The 23,039-nt window shown below is 45.5% G+C and overlaps 1 protein-coding gene across 1 annotated transcript; it reads right to left on the bottom strand.

Moving 5' to 3' along the window:
* Nucleotides 1–483: 483 nt before the first annotated feature.
* Scn3b (sodium voltage-gated channel beta subunit 3) lies at nucleotides 484–22,808 on the bottom strand. Its single transcript, XM_021652816.2, has 7 exons — nucleotides 22,406–22,808; nucleotides 21,966–22,037; nucleotides 14,569–14,732; nucleotides 12,175–12,400; nucleotides 8,317–8,455; nucleotides 5,259–5,338; nucleotides 484–4,924 (listed from the first exon to the last, which is right to left on the bottom strand). The coding sequence occupies exons 2-6, from the start codon at nucleotides 22,018–22,020 to the stop codon at nucleotides 5,275–5,277; spliced, it is 648 nt and encodes a 215-aa protein (XP_021508491.1). The 5' UTR covers nucleotides 22,021–22,037; nucleotides 22,406–22,808; the 3' UTR covers nucleotides 484–4,924; nucleotides 5,259–5,274.
* Nucleotides 22,809–23,039: the final 231 nt, after the last annotated feature.

Raw genomic sequence — 23,039 nt, 5'->3', positions numbered from 1 at the left:
GTCCCTCCTACCTTCATTGCTTTTTGTAACTCACTGGATTTAGTTAGGTTGCTTGTATGAGCACAGGTAGGGGAGGCTGCTTACTGAAGCATGAGCCGCTTACTCATGGCTACACCCGTAAAGAAAATGCCTCTCTCCCCCGAATAGATCCTCAGGGGCCTTATGAGCCTCAACCATCCATGATGGGATGAAAGGCCCAGTCTTCTTCAGGTCACAAATAGATGGCTGTATGATCATGATCAGGGCCAGACAGCATTTCACAGCACTCAGCCCCAGCCTCTGGATCCCACTGGATCCCAGTCTAACTATTCCTTCTTCAATGTTTCAAGAACACTGGACGGGGAGGGCTTAACTGTCACACCTGAGCACACAATAATAACATTTGTCATTTCAATCAGTGTTCGGGGATATGTCTTTTATAGAGAAGAAGTGCAAATATCTCTCTTACAGTGAGATTGTACTACAATAATTTTGATCTGTAAATATTTTTAAAAGATTTATTTTTAATTGTGTGTATTATGTCCAGGTTTGTGTGCTTGTAAGTACAGGTGCCTTCATTGGCCTAAAAGGGTATCAGATCCGCAGGAGCTGGAGTTACAGGTGATTGGGAGCCAAGTGACATGGGTACTGGGAGTTAAACTGGGGTCTTCTGGAAGAGCCACAAACACCCTTAACCACTAAGCCATCTCTCTAGCCCCATTTTCAGTCTTAATCAGCATTGTTGTAAGAGTTCGGTAGAGCCAGGTGTGGTGGTGCACGCTGTTACACCCAGCCCTTGAGAGGCAGGGGGATCTCTGAGTTCTGAGGTTAGCCTGGTGTACAGATCAAGTTCCAGGGCAGCCATGGTTACAGGGGAAAACCAGGGGTTCAGGGGTCTCCAACCCCTCCCCCCAATACACAACAACTGTGGTGTACTGAATCCTCACTTGTTTCTTGCTATGCTTTCCCCTTTAGAGGCTCTTGGCCCCTTTAGGAGGCTAGATAACTGAAAGACAGCTTTGCCCTTATGCTCTCTACAGTGAAGCCACCTGGGCCTTCATTACGTTAGATCTTCCCTTCAGTTAGCATCTCCCCACCTGGTTAGGAAATGTGTGATGCTGAGCAAGAAAGCGCTTCTCTTGCATTCTTTTGTATTTGTGTAGAGGAGAAAAAGGAAAGACTGAAAGGCTGGATCCCACATCTAGCATGTTTCGTTTTAGACTTTTGAGTACTGTTTATTCTCTGAGGTTAGTTTCTTGGGTGCCAGAAGTCGGGCAGACTGTGTGCTAGCAGGAGCCAGGGTGGGCAGCAGCCACAAGCTGTAAGCAGAGCAAACCGAGAGCAAGTGGTCTTCGGAGACATGACATGAACAGAGATTTTTATTGGAATCACGTGCCTGTGCCCGAGTGTATGCACACACAGACACACACGCATGCAGACTTGTATAGACCTAAGATCATGGGGTCTATTTAGAGCCTGGTACCAATCTGGTACTTGACACAGAGAGAGTGCTGAACAGTGTAGTGGGTAGATGATGAGCCCGGTAAGCAAGCACACCGAGGTCACAGTTAGATACATTTTCAGCCACTGAATCCACACAACTAGGGGTTTCTTATAAGACAGACATGAGAGGAAGAAGGATTCTCTCTCTGTCTCTCTGTGTGTTCACGTTTATGTAGTATGCATATTGATCTTGTGTGCCAGAAGTCAACCTTAGGTGTCATTCCTAAGGCACCATCCACCTTGTTGGGATTTTGTTTGTTGAGATGGGGTCTCACACTCACCTGGAGCTTGCCAAGACATCTAGGCCAGGTGACCTGGTTAGTGAAGCCCCGAGGCCCACAGATCTTCCTGTCTCTGCCTCCTCACCCTGGGATTACCAGTGTGTGTTGCAATGCCTGGCTGCCCCTGTGGATTCTGGAGATCACACTCAGGCTCTCATGTTTGTGTGGCAAGCACTTGACCCACTGAGCTATTGCCTGAGCCCTGTCTCCTTTTCTTCACCTCACTGCTGTCTTGCTTAGCATAATCTTGCTCTGAAAACTTCCATTTTTACTTGTAACTCTAGTTTGATGTCTAGAGTGTACCAAGGAACTCAAAAGAATGCTTGTATGTGCAGCTATTTGAGGGTGGGGAAACCAAAGAGCAATGCATAAACAGACTGAAGGTGAAGCTTGAGATAGAAACAAGCACTGAGTATTTCCACTTAGGGATTAGGGCTTGATACAAGACCTAGCTGACAGGAAAAGTCAACAGGGCAAGATGCGTTCTTGACCAACTGAGTTGAGTAACCAAGGTCACAGCTGTTAAGCAGTAAGAAAGGGAAAACCAGACTTAGCCTAGTTTGACCTTCGGTAAATTATTGAGGATCAGCCATGGGAAATACCCAGCACCAAGACAAACGATGGGGTTTCTAAATGATTATAGCCCTTGAGAACTCTTCTAAGCCCTTTAGTCAGGAATAGCACACCAGAAAATGCTCCAGAGCTGCACACGTCTAGTCTGGGACTCTAAGTCAAAATATGGGAAGAAATGGAAATGGTGAACATTTTAAGTAAGCTGGTGAGTGCCGCACCTTGTAGGCTATGACCATGATCTTCCATAAGGAAGTTCAATTGTGATTCTGGATAAACCACGTACTTACAAACTAGACAAAAATAGAGTGGGATGGACTCCCAAAGCATGTGTCTAGCATCCACAAAGAAGGAAAGGGTAAAGAAGCTGAAGAATAAGAAGCTTAGGGGACAGTGAAGAAAAGAGCTGGACAGGAGCAAGGGGAAAAAAGATGAGGCGTGGAGGGCGAGGGAAGAAAGCTGGTTAAGTGGTAAAACTGGGAAGCGAAGTGAGATGGAGTGGGAAGACCAGGATTCTAGCTCTCTGAGTACAGCAGGCTCTGTGACCTGGTGATTTGGTAAAGCTTTTTTATGTCAGAGGACCCCCGTTTCTTCATTGTAACACTGAATATTAATAGCATTCATATCACTGGAGCACTTGTAGAGGAGAGACGAAAGAATCAGAGTCAAAATGCCTTTCAAGCTCTATAGGTGTAATGAAGGAACCAAGAACGAGAAGAACTGAGATTTTAGAAAAAGGGAACAGAGAAGAGGAACTGTCTTGTAAGGGACACATGATTGGGATCATTCAGCTTCATTATAAACACTCAGAATTCTGGTATACAGGTTGAAATTCTTTTTAGGAACAGGAAAGGCAGTTACACGTACTACCTAGTCACGAATTAGATGCATGGTCAAGCAGAAAGTATGATGGAGGAAATGACTGCCTTTCAAATGACTGCCTTTCACAGAAAGGTTTGCTGCCAACAACTAGCCTGTGGCATTAATTCAAGTCTATTTTCCTAGTTGTAAAAAAAAAAAAAAGTCTGTTAGCTCTTTTATTTCAGAAGTATGGGGTGGAAAATTAACTGATGAGAAGAAGGGTCTTGAATTTATTGCAAAATTTTCTGCAACAAAATTAGACTCTTTCATATATGTTGAGGGTCTTGTTTCAAGTATGCCCCAGTGATGGGAGGGGTGAAAAGTGAGCTTGTCCTACAAAGCCCAGTGGGAGCAGAGAATGGTCTCTTTTACAGATCTCCCAGATCTGTGGACATTTCTCTTATTGAATCTCACTTTCATCTTTTTATACACCATAAGGCCTTTTGCCCTTGCTGTCTATAGGGGCTAAAGAATATTGCACTTAGAACAATCATTAAAATGAGATATTGACTAAACATGTTCTCACTGTTCCTATGTTTCCTGGAGGTGGGAGTGGGGCTCTTCAAACACCAGATACCCAAACATTACAGATATACAGGTGAGGTAATTAGAAGCTACACACCCATTTCTGTCACTTCGTTCATCATCCATCTCAGACTAAAACCATTTTTTTTTTCATATAGATGTTGCTCTCAGGTTCTGTCTCTTCTGGAGGATGCTTCAAATTCACAAATCTTTATGTGAAATTCTGCAGGTCTATCTCATGCCATCTGTGTTTTCTTGCCTGGTTTCCAGTTCCTGGAGTCTATCATAGTTAGCCTCTGCTGGGCAAGTGGCATGGCTGTAGCCAAACTGAATATCAGAGTCTTCAAAAACATCTTTCATCACAGAGATCGTGAGGTTGGCAGCATGGCAATCTCATCTCTAGTCCAGTTTAATCCCCTACATGTCCCATTCAGTCCTGTGTGAGTCTCAGCTGCCTCCTGTAAAATGAGGAATAATACTGATCCATAGACATTGAAAAAAGAAGAACGGAGGAATTTCAATCCAGAAAGGACAGTCATCCATGTTTTCAATATCAGGAGTATGTTGTATCCATTTCAAGATGTACTAAAATTGTCCTGGATCATTCCTTGACTTATTGGAAGTTTGGGTTTGCTCCAGGCCTTTGGGATTATGGAGATGTAGCCCCAAAACAATGAGCTCCAGAAAGCATCCCAAGTGCACACGGAAACTCTAGGGGCATGCTGCTTTCTGGTGCTCTGAGAAGCAGGTCCATGGACTTACAAAAACTTGACTTCAATGAATCAAAGTGCACGGCATGCTTTGGCTTTCACACCAACTAACCAGGGCTTCCTTCTGGTATACAGCTATCCTGTTAAAGCAGTGAAGAACAACCCAATTGCAGACAGTTAGGGCAGAGGGAATATTACTCTCCAGTATTTAAAGTTATTTGGAGCGTAAGGGGACAACTGTAGTTAAACTGGGAGCTGCTTGGTTGAAAGCAAGGACAGGATGAGGTTTAGTCCTTGTAGAGATGTTGGCTCTTCAGTTCAGGCAAGGTCAAGATGTGTAGAGTTCTGACAGAGTTGGGAAGTCAGGTAGAAATCTCACAGTTGGTTGGGTGAAAGACGAACAGAAAGATGGGTGCTTTGGGACTCCTGGGGCACTTCCTGATGCAGCTGACATCACTGAACTGAGGATATCCAGTCTCTCAGTGCTCAGATCACCTACCAACAACAGAAGAACTCACTGAGAATGTCCAGCACAGCCCTTCCCAAATACATACAGACCAAAGAGGGAAGGATAGAATTAGTATGCCTTTGTTATGAGCAATAGGATTGGGCTGCCCAACATTCAGATCAAAGTAATTCAGCTTCTGAAAGGTTTGACATAATGGAAGGCATTGTGACTTGACCATTAACTTAAAGTACCCGGAGGGTGGGACTGCTATGAAGAGTAGAGAAGACCAAATTTAAAAGTCACTTCAACTGTGGCTGCCAAACAGCACTGTATGACATGCCATCCACATTCACCTCACCCTCCCAAATCCCTGTACGTCACCTCAAATCACATCACATTATTCCTCCACGGGTACCACAGAGTTCTCCTTGTTCTCTGAAGGGATAGCAAGGTAGTCAGACCTGCAGTGGGCATGGGAGGGGGAAAGAGGCAGCAGTAGTCATTGCTGAGTGGGTAGGAAACAAGAAGGCATGTGACCTAGGGACAAGGCCGCGCGTAGAACAGCTCTGTATCTCCTGGTTGGGATTCCAAAGACAAATCTACAACTAGCCTCTCAGCGGGTGGAGTAATACCCCTCCCGTACTTGCATACGAACACCTCCACCAGCAGTGTCTGACCCTTCTGCCCAGCTACCGGTGAAGTTGAGCATTTCCATGTTTCTAAGCTATCTTGTTTCCTACTTCTATAATCTCATGACTTATTTTCTTGTTTTTCTTTCTTCTGAAAAATTTGATTTTTTTTTTTACCATTTCATATTTGGGAAATTTGTTCCAATCTATTGTTAATAAGTTTTTCTATAGCTTTTTATGATGAACAAATGATGTTTTACGTATAGTGTGGCAAAAATTATCTTTTTTTTTTTTCATCTTTGATTTATACTTTTTTGATCAGCATCAGAAGAGAACAAACTGTATTTCTATTCTGGGAGGACATCAACAATCCAACCTCTGAAGTAATAACCACTGAACACATATTGCTTTCATGTTATAAAGTGAAACAACAACAACAACAAAAAACCTCTTAGGATGAGTGATCCTAAACAGAGGACCACGAACATTATGCTCCTTTAGGGAAGTTTTTTCTTTCTGTCCACCCCCTACTCCTGAGTGCAGTTAATTCACTCTCCCTGTCTCTCCGTCCTCCAAAATGGATCATCTCATTTCCCCTTTCCTGTTTCTTTACTGCATTTCACCTTTCTTTTTCCTGTCCCATATTTTATGCAACTTTTTCAAATATATCTTCTGGTCAGCAATACCTAATCTTCTATTGAACTAATCCATTGAGCAGTTGAATTTTTCCAGAATTTTTTTTGTTTTGTTTTGTTTTCTATAAACTCTGATTGTCCTTTCTTAGCAATTTGCTTTGCTCTTTGGCCCTGTTTCCCCTACACACACCCCAAGTATTTTATTTTGTTTATTTTTATCTGGTGCTGGGAATTGACCCCAAGGCCTCTCAGAGGTGAGATATAAGCCCTCCTCCAGAGCCACATCCTAGCCCTGTTTTAACTATTTTAAACAAGCTTATTGTCTATACTTTGCTTTTATACTTTTTGAGTCAGTCTCCTGGGACTTAACCCTGCTGTGTTTAACATCTCTTGCTGTGCTAGAATGCTTTCTTCTGGCTAGTTCTAGGTTGGGATGAGATTATGAATGCAGACCTAGCTGCAGTTAGGCTGGAAGAATCTTGTGAGGCCTTGACAGAGAGAGAGAGAGTCCCTTTGGAATTTTTTTTTCTTATTTCTGTAGCTTTGAGTAGAATTTCTCATCTTAAGTTTCCTTTATCATATGGATAATATCCATTGAAATCCCGAACAGGAAGCTTGTGGTTACTGATTTCTAAGACTCTTTTCTGATTCTTGTTGGAGTCAGGCCAGTGTAGATGAGTTCCTTGGCTTTTCTCAGAGCTGGTTGTTGTCTTGTCTACCTTTTGTTGACCTCTGGGGATCCTGGCTCTTCTGGAGGTCTTAGTTCCCATTGTGGCCCAGCTGGAGCCACAGCATGTCCAGGCCTCAGTGTTCACTGAGTACTGCCTTTAAACATAATTGGTTGTAATTTTTATTTCTCCGAGATCATGAGTTATTTTTAAATTTTATCCAAAAATTCTAGGCAATAATGGCTTAGGCCTCCTAAGTATTGCCTGAGCCGTGTCACTGGACATCTGTGCATTTTTTTCACATAGCCTCTTTTTTTCTTTTTCCAAAAAACAGGCCATTAGGTTTTTCAGCCCCTTTGTCCTTACAGACTCTAGAACTTCCCACATGTACTCAATCTTGAGTGATAGGAAAGTGGGGGAGGTAGAGGCCAAATACTAGGGGATTAGATCCCCTGGTTGAGAGGTTTATTGGTTTGTTCTTTATCTATCTATCTATCTATCTATCTATCTATCTATCTATCTATCTATTTATTTATTGCAAGGCAAGGTTTCTCTGGGTAGCCTTGGCTGTCCTGCACTCACTTTGCAAACCAAGCTGGCCTGGAACTCACAGAGCACCTGCCTCTGCCTCCCTGGGTGCTGGGATTAAATGCTTTGAGGTATTTGATTGCTACGAAGCTTTAAAAGAAAGAGCATGTTTTGTGGTGCTCTTTAGCTAATAACAGACACTGACAAGGTAGATATGCTCCAGGATGCGGACAGAGAACAGTCAAATATGTCACAAAGAGGACAGGTGTTAAAAACAGAAGGCCTGGGTTCAATTCCCAGCTTCTCTATTCTACTCAGCAGTGTGGCTACTTGTCTGCTGTGAGCCAGCCTCAACGCAACATCTATGAACTTGTTATGATAATATATAACTTCATGGGGTTGCTTTGGCAGCCTCTGGTCTGTTCCACAGTGGTTTAAGATGCAGGCCGAGAGACAGCTGGCCTAAATTCAAATCTTAATTTGTCTCTGTGCTGGCTATTTTGTCAATTTAACACAAACTAGGAAATGGAACCTCAACTGAGAAAAATGCCCCCACCAGACTGACTTGTGGGCAAGTCTGTGGGGTATTTTCTTGACTGATGATTGACATGGGCTGGTCCAGCTCAATGTGGGTCCCTGGGTAGGCAGTCCTGAGTAAGCCATGAGGAGCAAGCCAGCAAGAAGTTCCTCTATGTCCTCTGAGAGGCGCTACCCAGCAGCACCTCAAAACAGATGATCTCTTGCCCCCAATTGCTTTTTTTAAAAATTTTTCCTCCATAGCAATAGTAACTAAGACTGTCTGCTGCTAACAACAGCTTTACAGAAACTCTTCCAGGATGACTTTTTATTTCACCTGTAATATGTGTCCTTTATAGATTGTTAAGCGGACAAGGTATATGACTTGCTTAACACCTTGCCCCTGGGAGCACACACATGCTGAGTGTGTGAGCTGCTATTACTTACACATCAGTGGACTTACGCATTTTCCTGGGCTGCCTCTTCGGCCTTGGAGACCTTTCGGTAGCAGTAGATCATCTCGATGAACAGCCACAAGGTGAGGAAGACCAGGAGGATATACATCATGATTTCCGAGACCACGGAGGTGAAGTCTTCTCCCTCTGCGAGGAGGAGAATGACATTCAGAGTCCACGTGTCCCACAGACCCAGAGATGTCACTCGGCTCATAGATATGTGAAACCAGCTTATTATTTTAAAGATTTATTTATGTATATGAGTGCTCCATTTGCCTATGCGCCTGCATGATAGAAGAGGGCCATCAGATCTCAGTATACGTGGTTGTGAGCCACTGTGTGGTTGCTGGGAATTGAACTCATGACCTCTGGAAGAACAGCCAGTGTTCCTAACTGCTGAGCCATCTCTTCAGACCAAAGCCTGTTTTTACATATAGCTCAAATAAGCACTGAGTCTGGAGGAACTTGTGAGGATATCAAAGGAATCTACACAGCCTGGCTCCCTGTCAGCTTTCTCATTTGACTTTTCAACTTTTTCTGGACATAAGGAGGAGGGGAATGACAAGTGTAAGAAGGAATGCTGGACCCAGAATACATGTATGAGTACACACACACACACACACACACACACACACACACATATACATCAATTGCATCTGAGTTTTGCTGCCTACTGTGTAAATTCTCATTTCTTTTGAGTCTCAGTTTCTTAATTTGTAAAATGAGGGCAATAATTCAAACTACCCTGGACTGTTGTGAATGTAACATTACTCAGTGTACTTGAGGGTATCATTACGTTAGCCGTGGTGAACTTAGGGATAGCACACTTACAAGGCACCTGGATTACACTTCCAGCACTACACAACAGGTAAACACAGCATCAAAACAGTCCCACTGCCTGACCAGGTGTGAAACTCCACACAGATCTAAGGAACATGCCTTAGTTGAGCCACCTCTGAGCTGTAGATAGTAGAGGCGGTTCCCCAGAGAGAAGGACCATTTAGGAATACCATTAGCCCATCCAGTGGTAGAAGCATGTTTTCCATGCATCTGGAAGGGGAAATGAGGGCCTTCCAGGTTGTGCCAAACCTCAGCAGGAATGAGTCCTGGAGGGTTCAGTAAACTTACAGGGACTTCCTCAGTTCTACTTCTGAAACACATATGGATCCTGCCATTTCCCTCTTTAAAAATCTTTCAGTGTTCCCTCCACTCCAGGATAAAGCCATCTCTGGTGACATGATATGTTCGGCCATTTTCACTCCATCCTTTCTCCTTCCTTTCTGTTTGGCTAGCTGTAACCTCTCATGTACTGGTGTTCTCGATTCCCTTGCATCTTCTCACACTTCTTTCACTGTATGTGCCTCCCACAGCTGCCTCTGTCCTGGAACCCTGCCCTGCTTTTCAGCCTCCTGAGAATCACCCTAGATGCTGCTGAAAGCCCTTCCAGGGAAAACTTCTCTTAGAATCTCATGTAGCATTGTTTTATCCAGCCAGTAAATCACTTCCAGGTAGAATTGTGCTATGCTGCTTTTCTACTGACTATAAGAGAATATATATTTTAAAGTATGGGCTTACTAACTAATTTTTAGATACTTAGACATTCAGCTTTCTTTCTCCTCCTGCTGGAGCTGAAGGTCATGGGTGAAGCTGGAAACATATGAACATGAAAATATCCCTCACATGTCTTCTTCTGGGCTTGATATGGCCAGGCAAATTGTGATAGGCTTGCTTAAAGCATGGTTTCTCAATTTTGGTACAATAGCTCCGGGTACTAATAGGAAGGACATTGCATATTTCTGTCACCTGTAGGAGAAGGGGCCACAGCTTCCTGTCTTAGAATGAGGATAGAGAGACTAAGCCTGGAAAAAGCTGATCAGGAGAAACAGGCAGATTGCCTGGGGGCCCAGGAGTGGAGCACACAAATATCTGTCATGTGTACCTATAAGTGATATGGGGGTTGGGGAGGCAGGTGGGCTGGCTGCCAAGGGGTTACAGAGGCAAAAACTAAAAGCAAAGGAAAAGCATCTCAGGGTGGGGATGGTGGTAGAAGGCAAAGATGCAGTGGAGAGGGATAACGTGATAATGGAGAGATCTGGATGCTGGACCCAGTTCTCACGCCACTTCACGCTTTTAGGCAGGCCCTTCGCTCCTCAGAACATCCTCCATGTGTCTGAGGGGTGTCATGAACACACACCAGACCTTAAGCTACTGAGGTCACAACCTGTAAGGGCGCTGTGGGGGCAGATGGATAGAATATTATCTAGACTCCTGCCCAGCCCCATCACCTATGCGGCTCTGTTCTCGCTGTGAGCTTGTTTTCCCCTCTCTTCTTTCCTGAGGATTGCTCTGGTGCCAAGCAGGCAAGCTAGCTCGGTGATGCCACTCTTTCCCACTGACCTTGTCCCCAGCATCTCTGGAGGCTAAAGCCCTAGAGAGCAGGGGACCAAGACATAAAGGCACCTGCCTGTGGTCGGGCAGCAGGCAGCAGCCAACAATTTCTGGTGGTAAACACGAGATGGCACCAGACTCCCTTCCCCAGGGACGAGAGAATGCATAAATAAACGAGGGTAATGGAAAGGATTTATACCTCAGAGAGCTTCCTGTTCAACCCCTCTGCTTCCCCACCAGGGGGACACAGACTCTGAGAATGGAATTGGATCAACAAGTTTTCCTTCAGGTGGCCTGAGCCTTTCAGAAGTCCACTTGAGCTAGTGTCTCAGCATCATTCACTCTCAAGACCCAGAAACTGTTACTTTCTAGATTTTGTAACAATTATGTTTTTTTTTTGTTTGTTTGTTTTGTTTTGTTTTTAATGAGCCAGTGTCCTAAAGGTTACCTTTCCTCGCTTCCTCCCTTCCTTAGGGACTTCTCTTTCCACTGCCTGCTCACCAGCGTGTACATTAGGGCAGCAATAAGAATCTACTGAAAATGTAACCAGCTGAGGGGGATGAGGGTGGCATGGTGATTTGGCCCTGGGAAGGAAACCTAAAAGGAAGTGCAGAGTTCACACTCTGACCTGGGAGGAAGTATTTGCCAGGACCATGAACCAACCACAGTTGTTTGTTTCCTGACGGCAGCACACAAGCAGTTTGTGAAGTCCCCTCATGCTCTAGACTTGGACCAGGGGGGAAATACACGTTAGGTTTTTGACAGTCTTTCCCGCTTGCTAACAATGAACTGACAGAGTCTGAAGATATTAATGACTAGAGAGCTATCAACTTGTTCCCACTCCTGGATGAGGACAGACAACATGTAGAGATCCTAAAGGTGGGGAAGGGCCAGCAAGATGGAGCATCAGTTAAGGAGCCTGCCGCCAAGCATGATGAACTGAGTTCCATCCTGTTACCCCCACAGGAGAAGGAGAACCAACTCCTACAAGTTGTCCTCTGAATACCATACATGTCCATGATATATGTGTGTTCATGCAGACACACACACACACAAACAGTGTAATTTAAAAAAAAAAATTTAAACTTTGAGGAGACTTGTGTCCCACTAAAACTTGAAAGCAACCTCTTTGGAGATGTATGTGGCTTGAAACAGCAGAAGAGATGCCTTCTAGGTATAGATTAGGGATTCAGAACTGGTTAGAGAGAAAGGCATGCCTGAGTCATTAGCTGTAGGCCTTGTGGAGGATGCCCTTTTTCTCTAGGGAACCAGGAAAGTCATCCCCAAAGGCTGTTTTAGCCTGTTTGCTTTGAGGGAAGACACAGCGAGGGATTCTGGTAAGGAAGGTTGTAGGGAGTGGGTCATGCAAGGAAGGCAGAGCCTACATGCATGGGCCTGCGCGTTCTCTAAGGATCACACGTGTGGAAAGCCAGCGTCCTTCACCCCATCCCCAAAGAGACCACAGGCCTCAGGCTTACCCTCTTCAGTGACCCGCAGGGGTATTAGTCTCGTGGTCTTCACAAAAGGCCTGTGTGCCTCAAATTCAAATTCCCTGGACACGTTGCATGTGTAGAGGCCAGAGTCATTCAGAGTGACATTGAGCACAGTGATGGACACATCCTGCAGGTCTTTGCTCCCATTCCACTGAAGACGACCTTGGAAGGGGCTCTCCACCTCCTGATGGCCATTTCGATACTCATAGATCTGCAGAGATAGGAGCAGAAGCAGATGGTGGCAAGAGAGCCAGGTAAGGACAGGGTGGAAGGAAGAGCAGGAGTTTCCGTGCATGGCAAAACTAAGGGACAATGTTATCGAAGGACCCAGAGCATGGGGGCGGGATAAAAGGCACAGAGGAAGCCATGGGAGAGGGTGAAGACAGAGCGAAGCAGGTAGAGGCAAACATGTCTGGACATGTGGACATGGAGAGGGAAGAAGCATCATAGAATAATCAGAAAAGGTCCCTGGAGGATAAAAGAGGAGCAGGGCAGAGAAGGGGGGTGGCTGATACAAAAAAAGAGACTAGGAACAAGAAAACAAAAGGTTAGAAGCAGAAAGAGGGCAAAGAACGACAGTGAGTAGGAGGCAGCCAGTGAGGGAGCAGGATACAGAGAGACCAACAAGGCAGCTGTGTTAGCAGGGAAGATACCTGACAGCCCTCAGCATAAAGCCTGACTTTCTGAGTTGGCACCTATTCCTGCGGTTGTGGTGAAGCCTGGCCAGGCCACAGGCAGGAATCCATACTGCTGAAGTGAACAGAGAACTTACAGCAGATAGATGTACGTGGAGCTTTTGCTTTGGGATGGATTAGAACAAGAGTCAGGTGTTTTCAACTTCTTTCCCAAATACTCTCTGACAGACTTTTTTTTTTTTTAATCTAGTCTTCATTAGCCATGGCAGTGACTGAAGTTCAAACACATATTCCTCTTACACATGAACTGCAATTTAGTCCCTCAGTTGTAACACCTGGTTTGGGACAGGCTTGCAGCACTAAATGCAATTAGCAGATGGGCAGCCATGAAGCCTGTGGGCTAAATCTGGCCACGACCCTTGGCTTCCTAGAAGTAGGCCACTGATCTGAGTGGTACCTTCCTTGTGTGTGACTCAGGCTTAAGTTAGGCTCTTAAGAAAGTGTCGCTGGTCCTTGCCTTGGCACCAGACTGGAGCAAACCTAGATCCAAACACTACATAGAACCTACTATCAGAAATGAACCCACCTTTTGGGAAAGAACGAACAAGTGAAAGTCAATTCCACCATGTTGTTGTCTACATTAAGTCTTGTGGAAAGAGACCCAAGAGAGCAAGGTAGAGCTGTATAAAGAGCCATGGATCTGCTGTCACTCCACCGTGTGCAAATCTAAACTCGTGTGTGTGTGTGTGTGTGTGTGTGTGTGTGTGTGCACACGCACGCGTGTGCATTTAAATCTAAACTTGTTTGATAACTTATGTCTCTCTTGAGCTTCAATTTTCTAAACACCATATTTCAAGGACTACTTTAAATGCATTAAAAATCAGAGCTCATGAGTCTTGGTAACAACCCCATAAGGAAGTTTTTGTTCTTATTCCCACTTAAAAGGAAAAAAAAATAATTGGAAGCATCGAGAGGTTGAATATTCTAAGGGCATGTAGCTAAATGGGGTGGAGAAAAGAATGGAACGCAGGTGACGTGGCTCCAGAGTCAGTGAAAGTATTGACAGTGATTTAAATGCATTACAACCCCATGAGCAACTGTCTCACACCAACCAGAACTGATACTGATGCTGACCCTGGCACAGAATCTGGAAGGCTTCTTGTCCTGTCAGGGGTAAATCCCTTGGTATCTAGATCATTGGGAGGGAGAGGTTTAGGGATGCTTCTGGGGACATGGCAACTTGGGATATAGAGTAGGACAAGAACTAGCTAAACAGTTTACCCACAGAGGTAGCTGTCCTGGGTATCTCAGGTGATACAAGCTTTGGTCATGCCAGCTGCTCCTACTGAACTGGGACTGTTCAAGTTGGAAGAGCTCACCTGTGCTACTTTACAGAAAGATACCCTGTGTTCTCTCTGAGTCATAAAATCCATTTCATAGTCCTGTGTGGAAGAGGAACACACCTGTAAGAGGTCTACCAGGGTGCCTACCCCACAAGGCTCTCTCAATATGTTTACCACTTTTAACCTTCTTCTTGTAACCAGGGCTACTCACAGCTGGCCAAGTGGCCTACCTTGCAAGAACCCCGGGTTAATATAGGGCTGTCAGTTATCTGTTGAGAAGATGTCAGTGCTCAGGAGAGAAGTGAATGCGTGTCAGGACATCATCTCCCAGACTGTTAGGGACCAGGCATACAACAGCACAGGCCAGCAAAAGAAAGGCCAGAGGCAGCAGTCTGACATACAAGGAAATCTTTACCGCCCTCAGGCCTGTAGAACCACTCCACCACAGTGGTGGCCTCCACCTCTTCCCTCTTCATGCAGGAGATGCATCGCAGCTTCATGGAATTGCCCTGCACGGCTTCTGTCTCCGAGGGTACTTCCACACACACAGGGAAGCAGACTCTGACTGGAGAGAGGTTGGGTGACGAGAAGGGGGCAGCCAGAGTGGGAATTGGGGAATGAGGAGGGAGGGAGGACAGAAGAAGAAAGAATCATGAGACACAGTTGAAAAGAATGAGATCCACGTGTGCCCCTGGGGCTCTTTGAGTACGCATGACCAGAATGGCTCCAGAGCGAGATGGAGCAGAAGCGCAACCTTGACTGGAAGTTTTTGGAAATCATAGAGATGCAGCACAGAATAGACTTGAGCCTGACCCCAGAGCCTTGGAGTCTAGTGGGAGACACACCATGCTCCCATCCATCAACTGTCCACTCACAGAAACATTCACCCAGCAGACAATACATTTCTGGTGGTGATTCAACCAGAACATACAAAGGATCATGTTAGCAATGTCCCCAGTTCCCATGGAGGTGCACTTAGTAACTTGTGCTTGGGCTGGAGAGAAAGGAAGAGAGGGCTGCTGGGACAGGAGATAGAAAGGCAAGTGAGACCCATGTTGGAAAGGCCTGCATGTGTTCTGTGGTGTAATGTGCTGAGTGCTCTAATGCTCCAATGCTCTGAAGGGGAGAGGGAATCAGATCTGTATTTGGGGACCTGTGGAGGATGGCGCTGCCTCAGTGGGACTATGGTGAACTGATCACTTATGCTAGAATGAGCTCTGTGTAGAGCAGAGAGACAAAATTCAAGTTCTGGAGAGGTCAGATGATCGGACACCTTGTACACCGCATGGAGGTTTGGACGTTTGGTTCATGCCCTCTAGAAACTCCAAGTCAAAAAATTAAAAAAAAAAAAGGTGACTATATCAGATGGCAAATTTACAATGAATCAAAAGCAGGACACAGACGCCAACAAAGTGAGAACAAATGTGGGATGCAGTAACAGCTGTAAGCTGTGCAGAGGGAGGGAGGGAGGGGTAGGTAAGTCTGCAATTGTTCAGAGCTAATGTGGATGGTACAAATCAACTCAGCTACCACATTTAACAAAAGGATGCTTTCCAAAGTGGTCAAGAAGGCCCGTCCTCAAGTCTGGCAAGGAGCAAATGGGGGAACATGGGGTGCTGAATGGACACAGAACAGGCTTGTCTTAAAACATTTCAGCCTGGCAGATGGAAAGGGAAGTCAATTATGCTCAACTTTAAACGTTATAAAAAGCAGTTTAGTGCAGTTAATTTGTTTTTTTCTTTCAGTGTTTTGAGACAGGGTCTTGCTGTGGTGCCCAAGTTTACCTTGAACCTACAATCCCGCCTCCGTCTCCCAGAGGTGGGATTACAGGCTTGTGTCACAAAACTGACTTTAGAAAATCTTTCTTAGCCAGGAGCGCTGCAAGTTTGAAGACAGTTGGGGCTATTGAGTACAGTTCTGTATACCAGGAACAAATTAATAACAAATATTGGTTTAGGGATGTAGCTCAGTTGGTAGAGTGCTTGCCTAACATGCGTGAAGCTCCAACATTGGATAAATGATGGTACATATCTGCAGTTCCAGCCCCCAGGAAACTGAGGCAGGAAGGTCAGAAGTTCAGGATCTTCCTTGCCTTTGAGGCTAGCCTAAGTTCTATGAGACTCTGTCTCAAAACAATTAACAACTTAAAAATATATTTCAGATGCTGCAGCAGTTCATAGATACAAAAAAGCTATTTGGTAAGAAATTTTATACCTAATTATTTGGAAGCTTCAAGGGAAGAACAACCACTAATGGTCCTTGTGTAGGAACTTTGAAGGCTCATCTGACACCTCTGTTCATGAATGAATGATAAACGCAGATGCTCCGAGGTGAAACAACCCACACTGATATTTAAAATCTAACTACATACGGTCAGCTTGCCTATCTGAGAAGAGGGGAGACGGCCATGTCGCAGCTTTGGGTCAAAAGTTAACACTATGTTTGATTTAACTAGAAGTCAACTTATTTCACTTTCATTTTTACTTTCGAATTTAGAGCCTGTAAGCATTATAAAGTTTTTTAAAGTTCTAAATGAAAAAAAAAATTAATGAGCTTCCCTGAAGGGAAGTGGGCCAGCAGTCTACTGTCTACTGAAGATTTGTTTCATCATTTTAGTGAAGAAGGGTCCACATTCAGTCTACTTTCAAAGCAAAACAGTCAACGTCATATTGCTGTGTAATGGTTTGTGCAGGAGAAACTCCATGTAACATAGATCCTCCTTGGTGTCCATTTTTAATGAGAGGTAACAAAGAAAAACCAGTTGAAGATGGCTGGCCTCACAGGTTTGGAAGGAAAAGTCCCAAGGAATGTGCAGTCACAGCCATAAGGTAGGGTGGGATTTGGAAACTTAAGGACAGTATTTGACTAACTACCTAAGTTCTCTTGAGACTCAGTTTATTCAACAAAATGTTTTTTTTTTTTTAAATAAAATACCCACATAGGTCATAAGAATCCTATGGATTAATTTACATGATTGTACTTTGGATAAATGTTATTAATAATGTTATTTATCTTCCATTTATTTGGCAGATGTATTGAGTACCCACTGTGAAGTCAGTACTGTTCTAGGTACCAAGAATCAGAGGGAGCCCATGGCTGCTCAGTTTCCAAGTGGGTTCCCTAGTAAGGGGGTCAGGGGCTGTCTCTTATATGAACTAAGGGGTCAGCTCTTTGATCACCTCTCCCTGGAGGGTACAGCCTTGCCAGGCCACAGAGGAAGATGATGCAGCCAGTCCTGATGAGACCTGACAGGCTAGGGTCAAATAGAAAGGGAGTGGACTAGGGGAGGGGAATAGAGGAAGAATAAGGAGGGAGGGTGGGACTGGAAGGAGATGGGGGGGCTGGAAGGAGATGGGGGACTGGATACAAAGTGAATAAATTATAATAAATAATAATAAAAAAAGAAAAAAATCAAACAATCATCCCAATCCTCTTGGAGTCTGAATTCCAATAGGGGGTGGTGGTACAAGTAGATTACAGAGCAAAATAAAACAGCAGAGGAGGGAAAAGGGAAGGAAGAGAAGAAAAGACAAGAGAGAGGAGAGGAGGGGAGAGGGGAGGGAAAGAGGAGACTAGGTGGAGCAGAGAGGAGGCAGGGAAACAGGAGAGGAGAAGGGATGAGAGGAGTAGAGGAGAAGAGAGGAGGGTAGAGAGGAGGAGAGGAAGGGAGGGGAAAGGAGAAGAAAGGAGTGGGAACAAGGACTGGGCTTCATGAAGAAGGGAGCTCTGACACTGGGAAGCTAATGAAAGAATAAAAAGAGAAGAAGCCACAGGCACGTTTGTATGAAGTCAGAACAAGCAAGAGAAAATAGCCACTCCAGGGTTCAAATAAATGCGCTGCCATAGTCCAGGAACGACAAAGTCCAGTGTGGGAAACCAGCAAACATAGAGAACAGAGAGATGAGAGGTGAGGGAGGTCAGGGCCCTATCATGGCAGGTCCTATATCCACAGTTTGAGTTCTACACAGCACTAATTAGGGAACCTTGGAGAGCTCTGAGTTGAATGATCTGATTCCTGCTATGTTACATGGTCAGCATGCCAAGGGGAGAAAAAATTGGTAGGTGAAGCAGACTGGAAGGTGAGAGCAGAAGAAGGATTGAGAGACTGGCACAGGGGGCAGCAAGATGGCAGCAGATCAGGCCGCTTGCAGCCGAGTTGAAGAACCTGAATCCGGTCCTGTGGGGCCTGCATGACAGAAAGGAAGAACTGGCCCACACAGGTTGTCTTCTGACCTCTACATGTCCACAGTGGCACGTACTTTCCCCTTCTCCCAGAAAAAAACAAATGCAGTAGAATTCTTTTTCAGGCAGCTGAAGAGATACCTCAGCGGTTTTCTGTACCTGCTTAAGACCTGAATTTGGTTCTCAGCACCCATGTCAGGTACCTCACAACCATCTGCAACTCAGCTCCAGGGGATCTGACAACCACATCTAGCTTCTGGGGTACCCCCACACATGTACATACCTCTACACAAGATATACACACTCACCACACATATAATAATAATAATAATAATAATAATAAATAATCATTTAAAGCTGTACATTGGTGAGATTGAGAGGTTCTTTTGACTAGGTGATAGCAGTGCTGGCTTAACAATGTGGAGGAGGTAGGTGGCCATGCTCTCGTGAACTGGGATGTAGAGGAAGAGCACCATCATTCATTTGTAGTGAAGGAGTCAGGGTGGTGGATTTGGGTGGTAGTGTAAAGAGTTGCCCTCATTGGAGAACATGCCTACTGTGAACTTTCTTCTGGCCAAAGTCCAATGTCCAGGCAAGAGAATCCTGTTCCTGCAGCCCTGGATAGCCCATTGCAAAATGGCCAAAATGTTCTCCAACCTCATTTGCTTGCACTCTACAATAGGGCCTCCTGCTCCTTCCATCAACAGAGAAGTCGGTTTCTCCATCACGCAATTGCCTTTCTGTCTGTGACATCTCAGGACCCACGAAAGGTGGTACACACGAAAGAGGTCAACCCACATCACCGGCTCAAAACCACAGTCTCCTGGGATGATGTAAGCTACATAGCTGACCTTGGAATGCCCCTTTGTTCCTATAGTAGCAATGAAGACAATCATGGGAAAAAGAAGAGATGAATTAAGGATGACAGACTAATCAAAGAACCAACTCCTCTGGCTTTTTTTTTCCAGCTCTTTCCTTTTTGTCCTTCCTGAGCTCTCCTTAGAACGCTTCCTCTACAGTAAGATAATGAGGGCTTTAATTAGAATGTAAACAATGTGTGTGTGTGGGGGGGGATCATGAATACAGTTATTTTTAGATGTTAACATCCTGAAACAATTTGGTCTATCAGATTAGCAGGGCCTTGGAGGAATGAAATCCAGGAAGGGCAGCCAAGGGAAGAAGACAATCCCCCCCCCCCCATATGTATAAGGGATCCTTGGAGAGCCAAAGTAGAGAAAGCACTGGGAACTAAGAAATGGATGAAGCCCTAGAAAAAGTGGTGGTGTTGGGGGATGAGAGGAAAGCTCAGATGGGAAATTCCAGGACTAATGTCCACCTGACAATTGCACACATCATTACATGTGTCTACAGCAGATGCTGGAAGACCAAGACTGGGTACGTAGCAGCTCCCTAGCAGGCCCTGTGCTCTTTATAAATTCACATTCTCACGCCTAAAGTGGAAGTAACTCTCATGTCGCTCTACCAGGCATGCTGACCAAAAGAAGTAACAAATATTGGAATTACATGCAAATAAAATAAAATAAAATTGCACTTGTGAGTGAGGCTCTTTCCCCTACACAAACAGCCAGGCATTCTGAAACACTTTGGGTGAACCAATGTTTGGGTTACAAAATCTTGGAACGAGCAAGGATAGATGTGACCTGTGTATAGTTACTTGCCTTAAAGATTTTTGAGGCAGTAAGGCAGATGTGCCTTCTGCATATTCTAGTAATATTCTCTAAATATTTCCTTACGGTTGAGTTGTCAGCTGAAAGGGGTCTTAACACATGATCTGTGACAACTTCCAAACACATTTATCAGACATTTGGAGGATGTTACCTAATCAAAATGAAGTGGTAGAACTGAGATAGTACTGAGACACAAACCAGAGCTTTGTGGGTCCTAGCGAAAAAATGTTGAGACTGTTCTCCCCCTCCACTGGAATTCAGGAAGGAACCATAAGAATTCAGTTTTGAAAAAACTCTGCAGTTGTCATTCAGCCCTTCTCTACAACTTGAGCTTCATCTAAAACCGTCTCTTCTTCTGCCAGACTAACCTCTCCTAAGCACCTTCTCTTCTTCTGCCAGACTAACCTCTCCTAAGCACCACAGCCCTAGCTTTTCCCTGGAGCAAATACCAGCCTTGATCTTCAAGACAGGTGAGCTCACCGACAGCCCATTAGGCCAGCTTCATGGCCAAGTCTGCTTTAGGCTACAGGGAATGGGTTGCAGTGAGTCTGCCCTTGGGGTTGGCTTTATTTTCTTCCTTTTCTTGTTTCATTAGGCATTTTGTGCAACAGGAAACTGGGCTCTTCCTCTGGTCACATGCAAAATCCAAATAATACGCGCAGCTATAGTTAGTATCCAAGGCTTGACAAAGTCATACTAAAACAAAGAGGCATGGCTGCCACTGCACAGGCAGAATGGGAACCAAGCCCAGAACAGGAACATAATCCCATGAGCCTACATTCTGTAAGGGTGGGCACAATCCATTATGTTCTTGTTGACTTGAGTTTGGAGGAAGGTAGCTAAGCCCACATAAACTGATTTATCAACTAAAGAGCACCTGTACCTGTTCCAAGGGCTGAGTCAGAGACATGAATGCAAGAATGTCAGAAACGCACACACACACATTGCTGAGTCTCACTAGTTCATTCAGATACTCATACTAACATGCTCTGATGCATGCTAGCACACATACTCATGAACCAAGACGTATGTTAACAAACAGTAAAATACCGTATCACACACTCGCATATTAGCACTGAGATGCCCAATTCACTCAGCACACAGTCAGGTATCCTGTTGTAAGCTGTTTAGCCCAGCACTATTGTCACAAGTCCTTATTTGGGGGGGCAATGTCATCTCAATCTCTCACCACTGACAACCAAGAGAAACAAACAAACCAACCAACCAACAAGCAAACAAAGCCAGAAAAAAACAAAAAAACAAACAAAAAACAAAACAAACAAACAAACAAACAAAAAAAACACAACTCAGCTCACCAAATACCAAAGCCCCTCAGCTCCAAAGGTTCCTGAAAACTACATGCACTACCCCTCTGTCCACCAAGGCACACCAGCAAATGGCTGGAGCTGCTAATCCATCCATCCCTTGTAAAAATTGAACAGAATGATGAACTATAGTTTTTTTTTTCCTCTCAAAATCCACGAATCCAGCTTTTGTGCTTTTTTAAAAAATTTTTAACATAGAGAGAAATGAGCCCCCCCCCTCCGCCAACCATTGAGATGTTCAGAACCGACTCTTCACTGAGCAATGCAAATGCAAGTGCGAGCAAGATTTTAAAATAACCGACGAGATTCATTTCTTTTCAGCAAAGGGGAAAAAAGAAATAATTAGGAAATGAGGGAGGCTGGGAGAAGCCCTAAAGAAGGCTAAGGGGGGGGGGGGGATATCAAGCCACAGGGAGCGGGGAGGTGCCTTTGAAAACCTCCAAATCCGGATCTCTGGGAGCGCATGTGGATCTCCATGTCTGGCAGACATGCACAGAAGAGAGCCAAGAGAGCTCCTTTTTGTCACCAGCGACATCACTGAAGTGTTGTTATAGCCACGATGCTTGATATTTGCACATCGCAGGGCAGGGTGCTTGCACTTACCCCAGTAGATGAGCACGAGAGAAGCAAGGGGAAGCAATCTGTTGAAGGCAGGCATCTTTCCGGTTTCTGAAGCTAAACAGAGAGAATCTCGCTCAAGGACTGAGCACTCTGATTCTTTCGAGGAAACCCTCAGGGATCAATTGCCCCCTAGGAAGCGACCTTCTGAGTGGGAGGAAGAAGAAAAGGTCAAGCTCCCTGCCTCGGGGGTCTGCGGGATCTGGAGCCCAGCGAGGGTGTCAGCTCAGGCCACCTCTCGCAGGAGCGGGTCTCCGGGCTCGGCTCAGCACCACGGACAGTAGCCTTCCCGCCCACCCTCAACTTGGAATTCCAATCTCTGCCCTGCTTCTTGCGTTTGCAGCCAAAGCAAAGTGGGCAGGGAAGGGAGGCGCGCAGCCGGGAGAGGGGATGCTGGGCTGTCGAAGTGTTGATTCACTTCTCACCTCTCCTAGGGACGGCGACACTCCGATTTCAATCTCCCGAGACTTAGGAGCTCAGTCTCCTTCGGCGGGGCAGGCTTCTACAGCTGGGCGTGCCCCGACTTCAGCCGTCGTCTAGGCTACAGAATTCGTTCCACTTCAGTCTTGTACACAGGGGCCCCGGTGCCAGGGGAGGTCCTCAAGGGGTAGGAAAAGAGGCGGGAGCTCCGGTAGGGCCGGCTATCTCAGAGGTGGAGGGTGTGCAGAGGGAGGGAACCCCTTCCGTGGAGCGCGCCCCTGGAGCCTGCGGAGCCTCGACGCTAGGTGATTGGGTGATCGAGCCGCCCCTCTCCAGGGCCGCCCCCTGGCTGAGTGTGTTGCTAGTCTTGACATGCGCAGGCAGCTTTCCGCGGTTTCCATCGCTATGGACCCTCCCCCTTAGACACATTCCCCACCCCTAAACCAGCGTGCCCCTCCCAGGGCTGGCCCTGAGAAGAGGGGGAGGAGCCCAGCGAGTCGCAAACACCTCCAGCCGAGGTGGCTTCTCGTCTGGCTAGCTGGCTGTCACCCCGGGTTTTCTACTGTCTGGGCTTCTCTCTGGGTTATGGACACGCAGCTTCCACACACACTCCTGCTGCCTCCCAATATGCTTGTCTAC

Source organism: Meriones unguiculatus, chromosome 1 (assembly GCF_030254825.1).
Source record: "Meriones unguiculatus strain TT.TT164.6M chromosome 1, Bangor_MerUng_6.1, whole genome shotgun sequence".
In the NCBI taxonomy this organism is placed as follows: domain Eukaryota; kingdom Metazoa; phylum Chordata; class Mammalia; order Rodentia; family Muridae; genus Meriones; species Meriones unguiculatus.
This window is presented reverse-complemented; position numbering and strand designations above follow the sequence as displayed.

Coding starts and splice junctions, on each gene's coding strand:
- Scn3b (XM_021652816.2), bottom strand. CDS start 22,020: ATGCCTGCCTTCAACAGATTGCTTCCCCTTGCTTCTCTCGTGCTCATC. Junction 14,733..21,965: donor TCTCGTGCTCATCTACTGGG/GTAAGTGCAAGC, acceptor ACCTCTCTCCAG/TCAGAGTCTGCTTCCCTGTG. Junction 8,456..12,174: donor CCTGCGGGTCACTGAAGAGG/GTAAGCCTGAGG, acceptor TCCTCCTCGCAG/AGGGAGAAGACTTCACCTCC.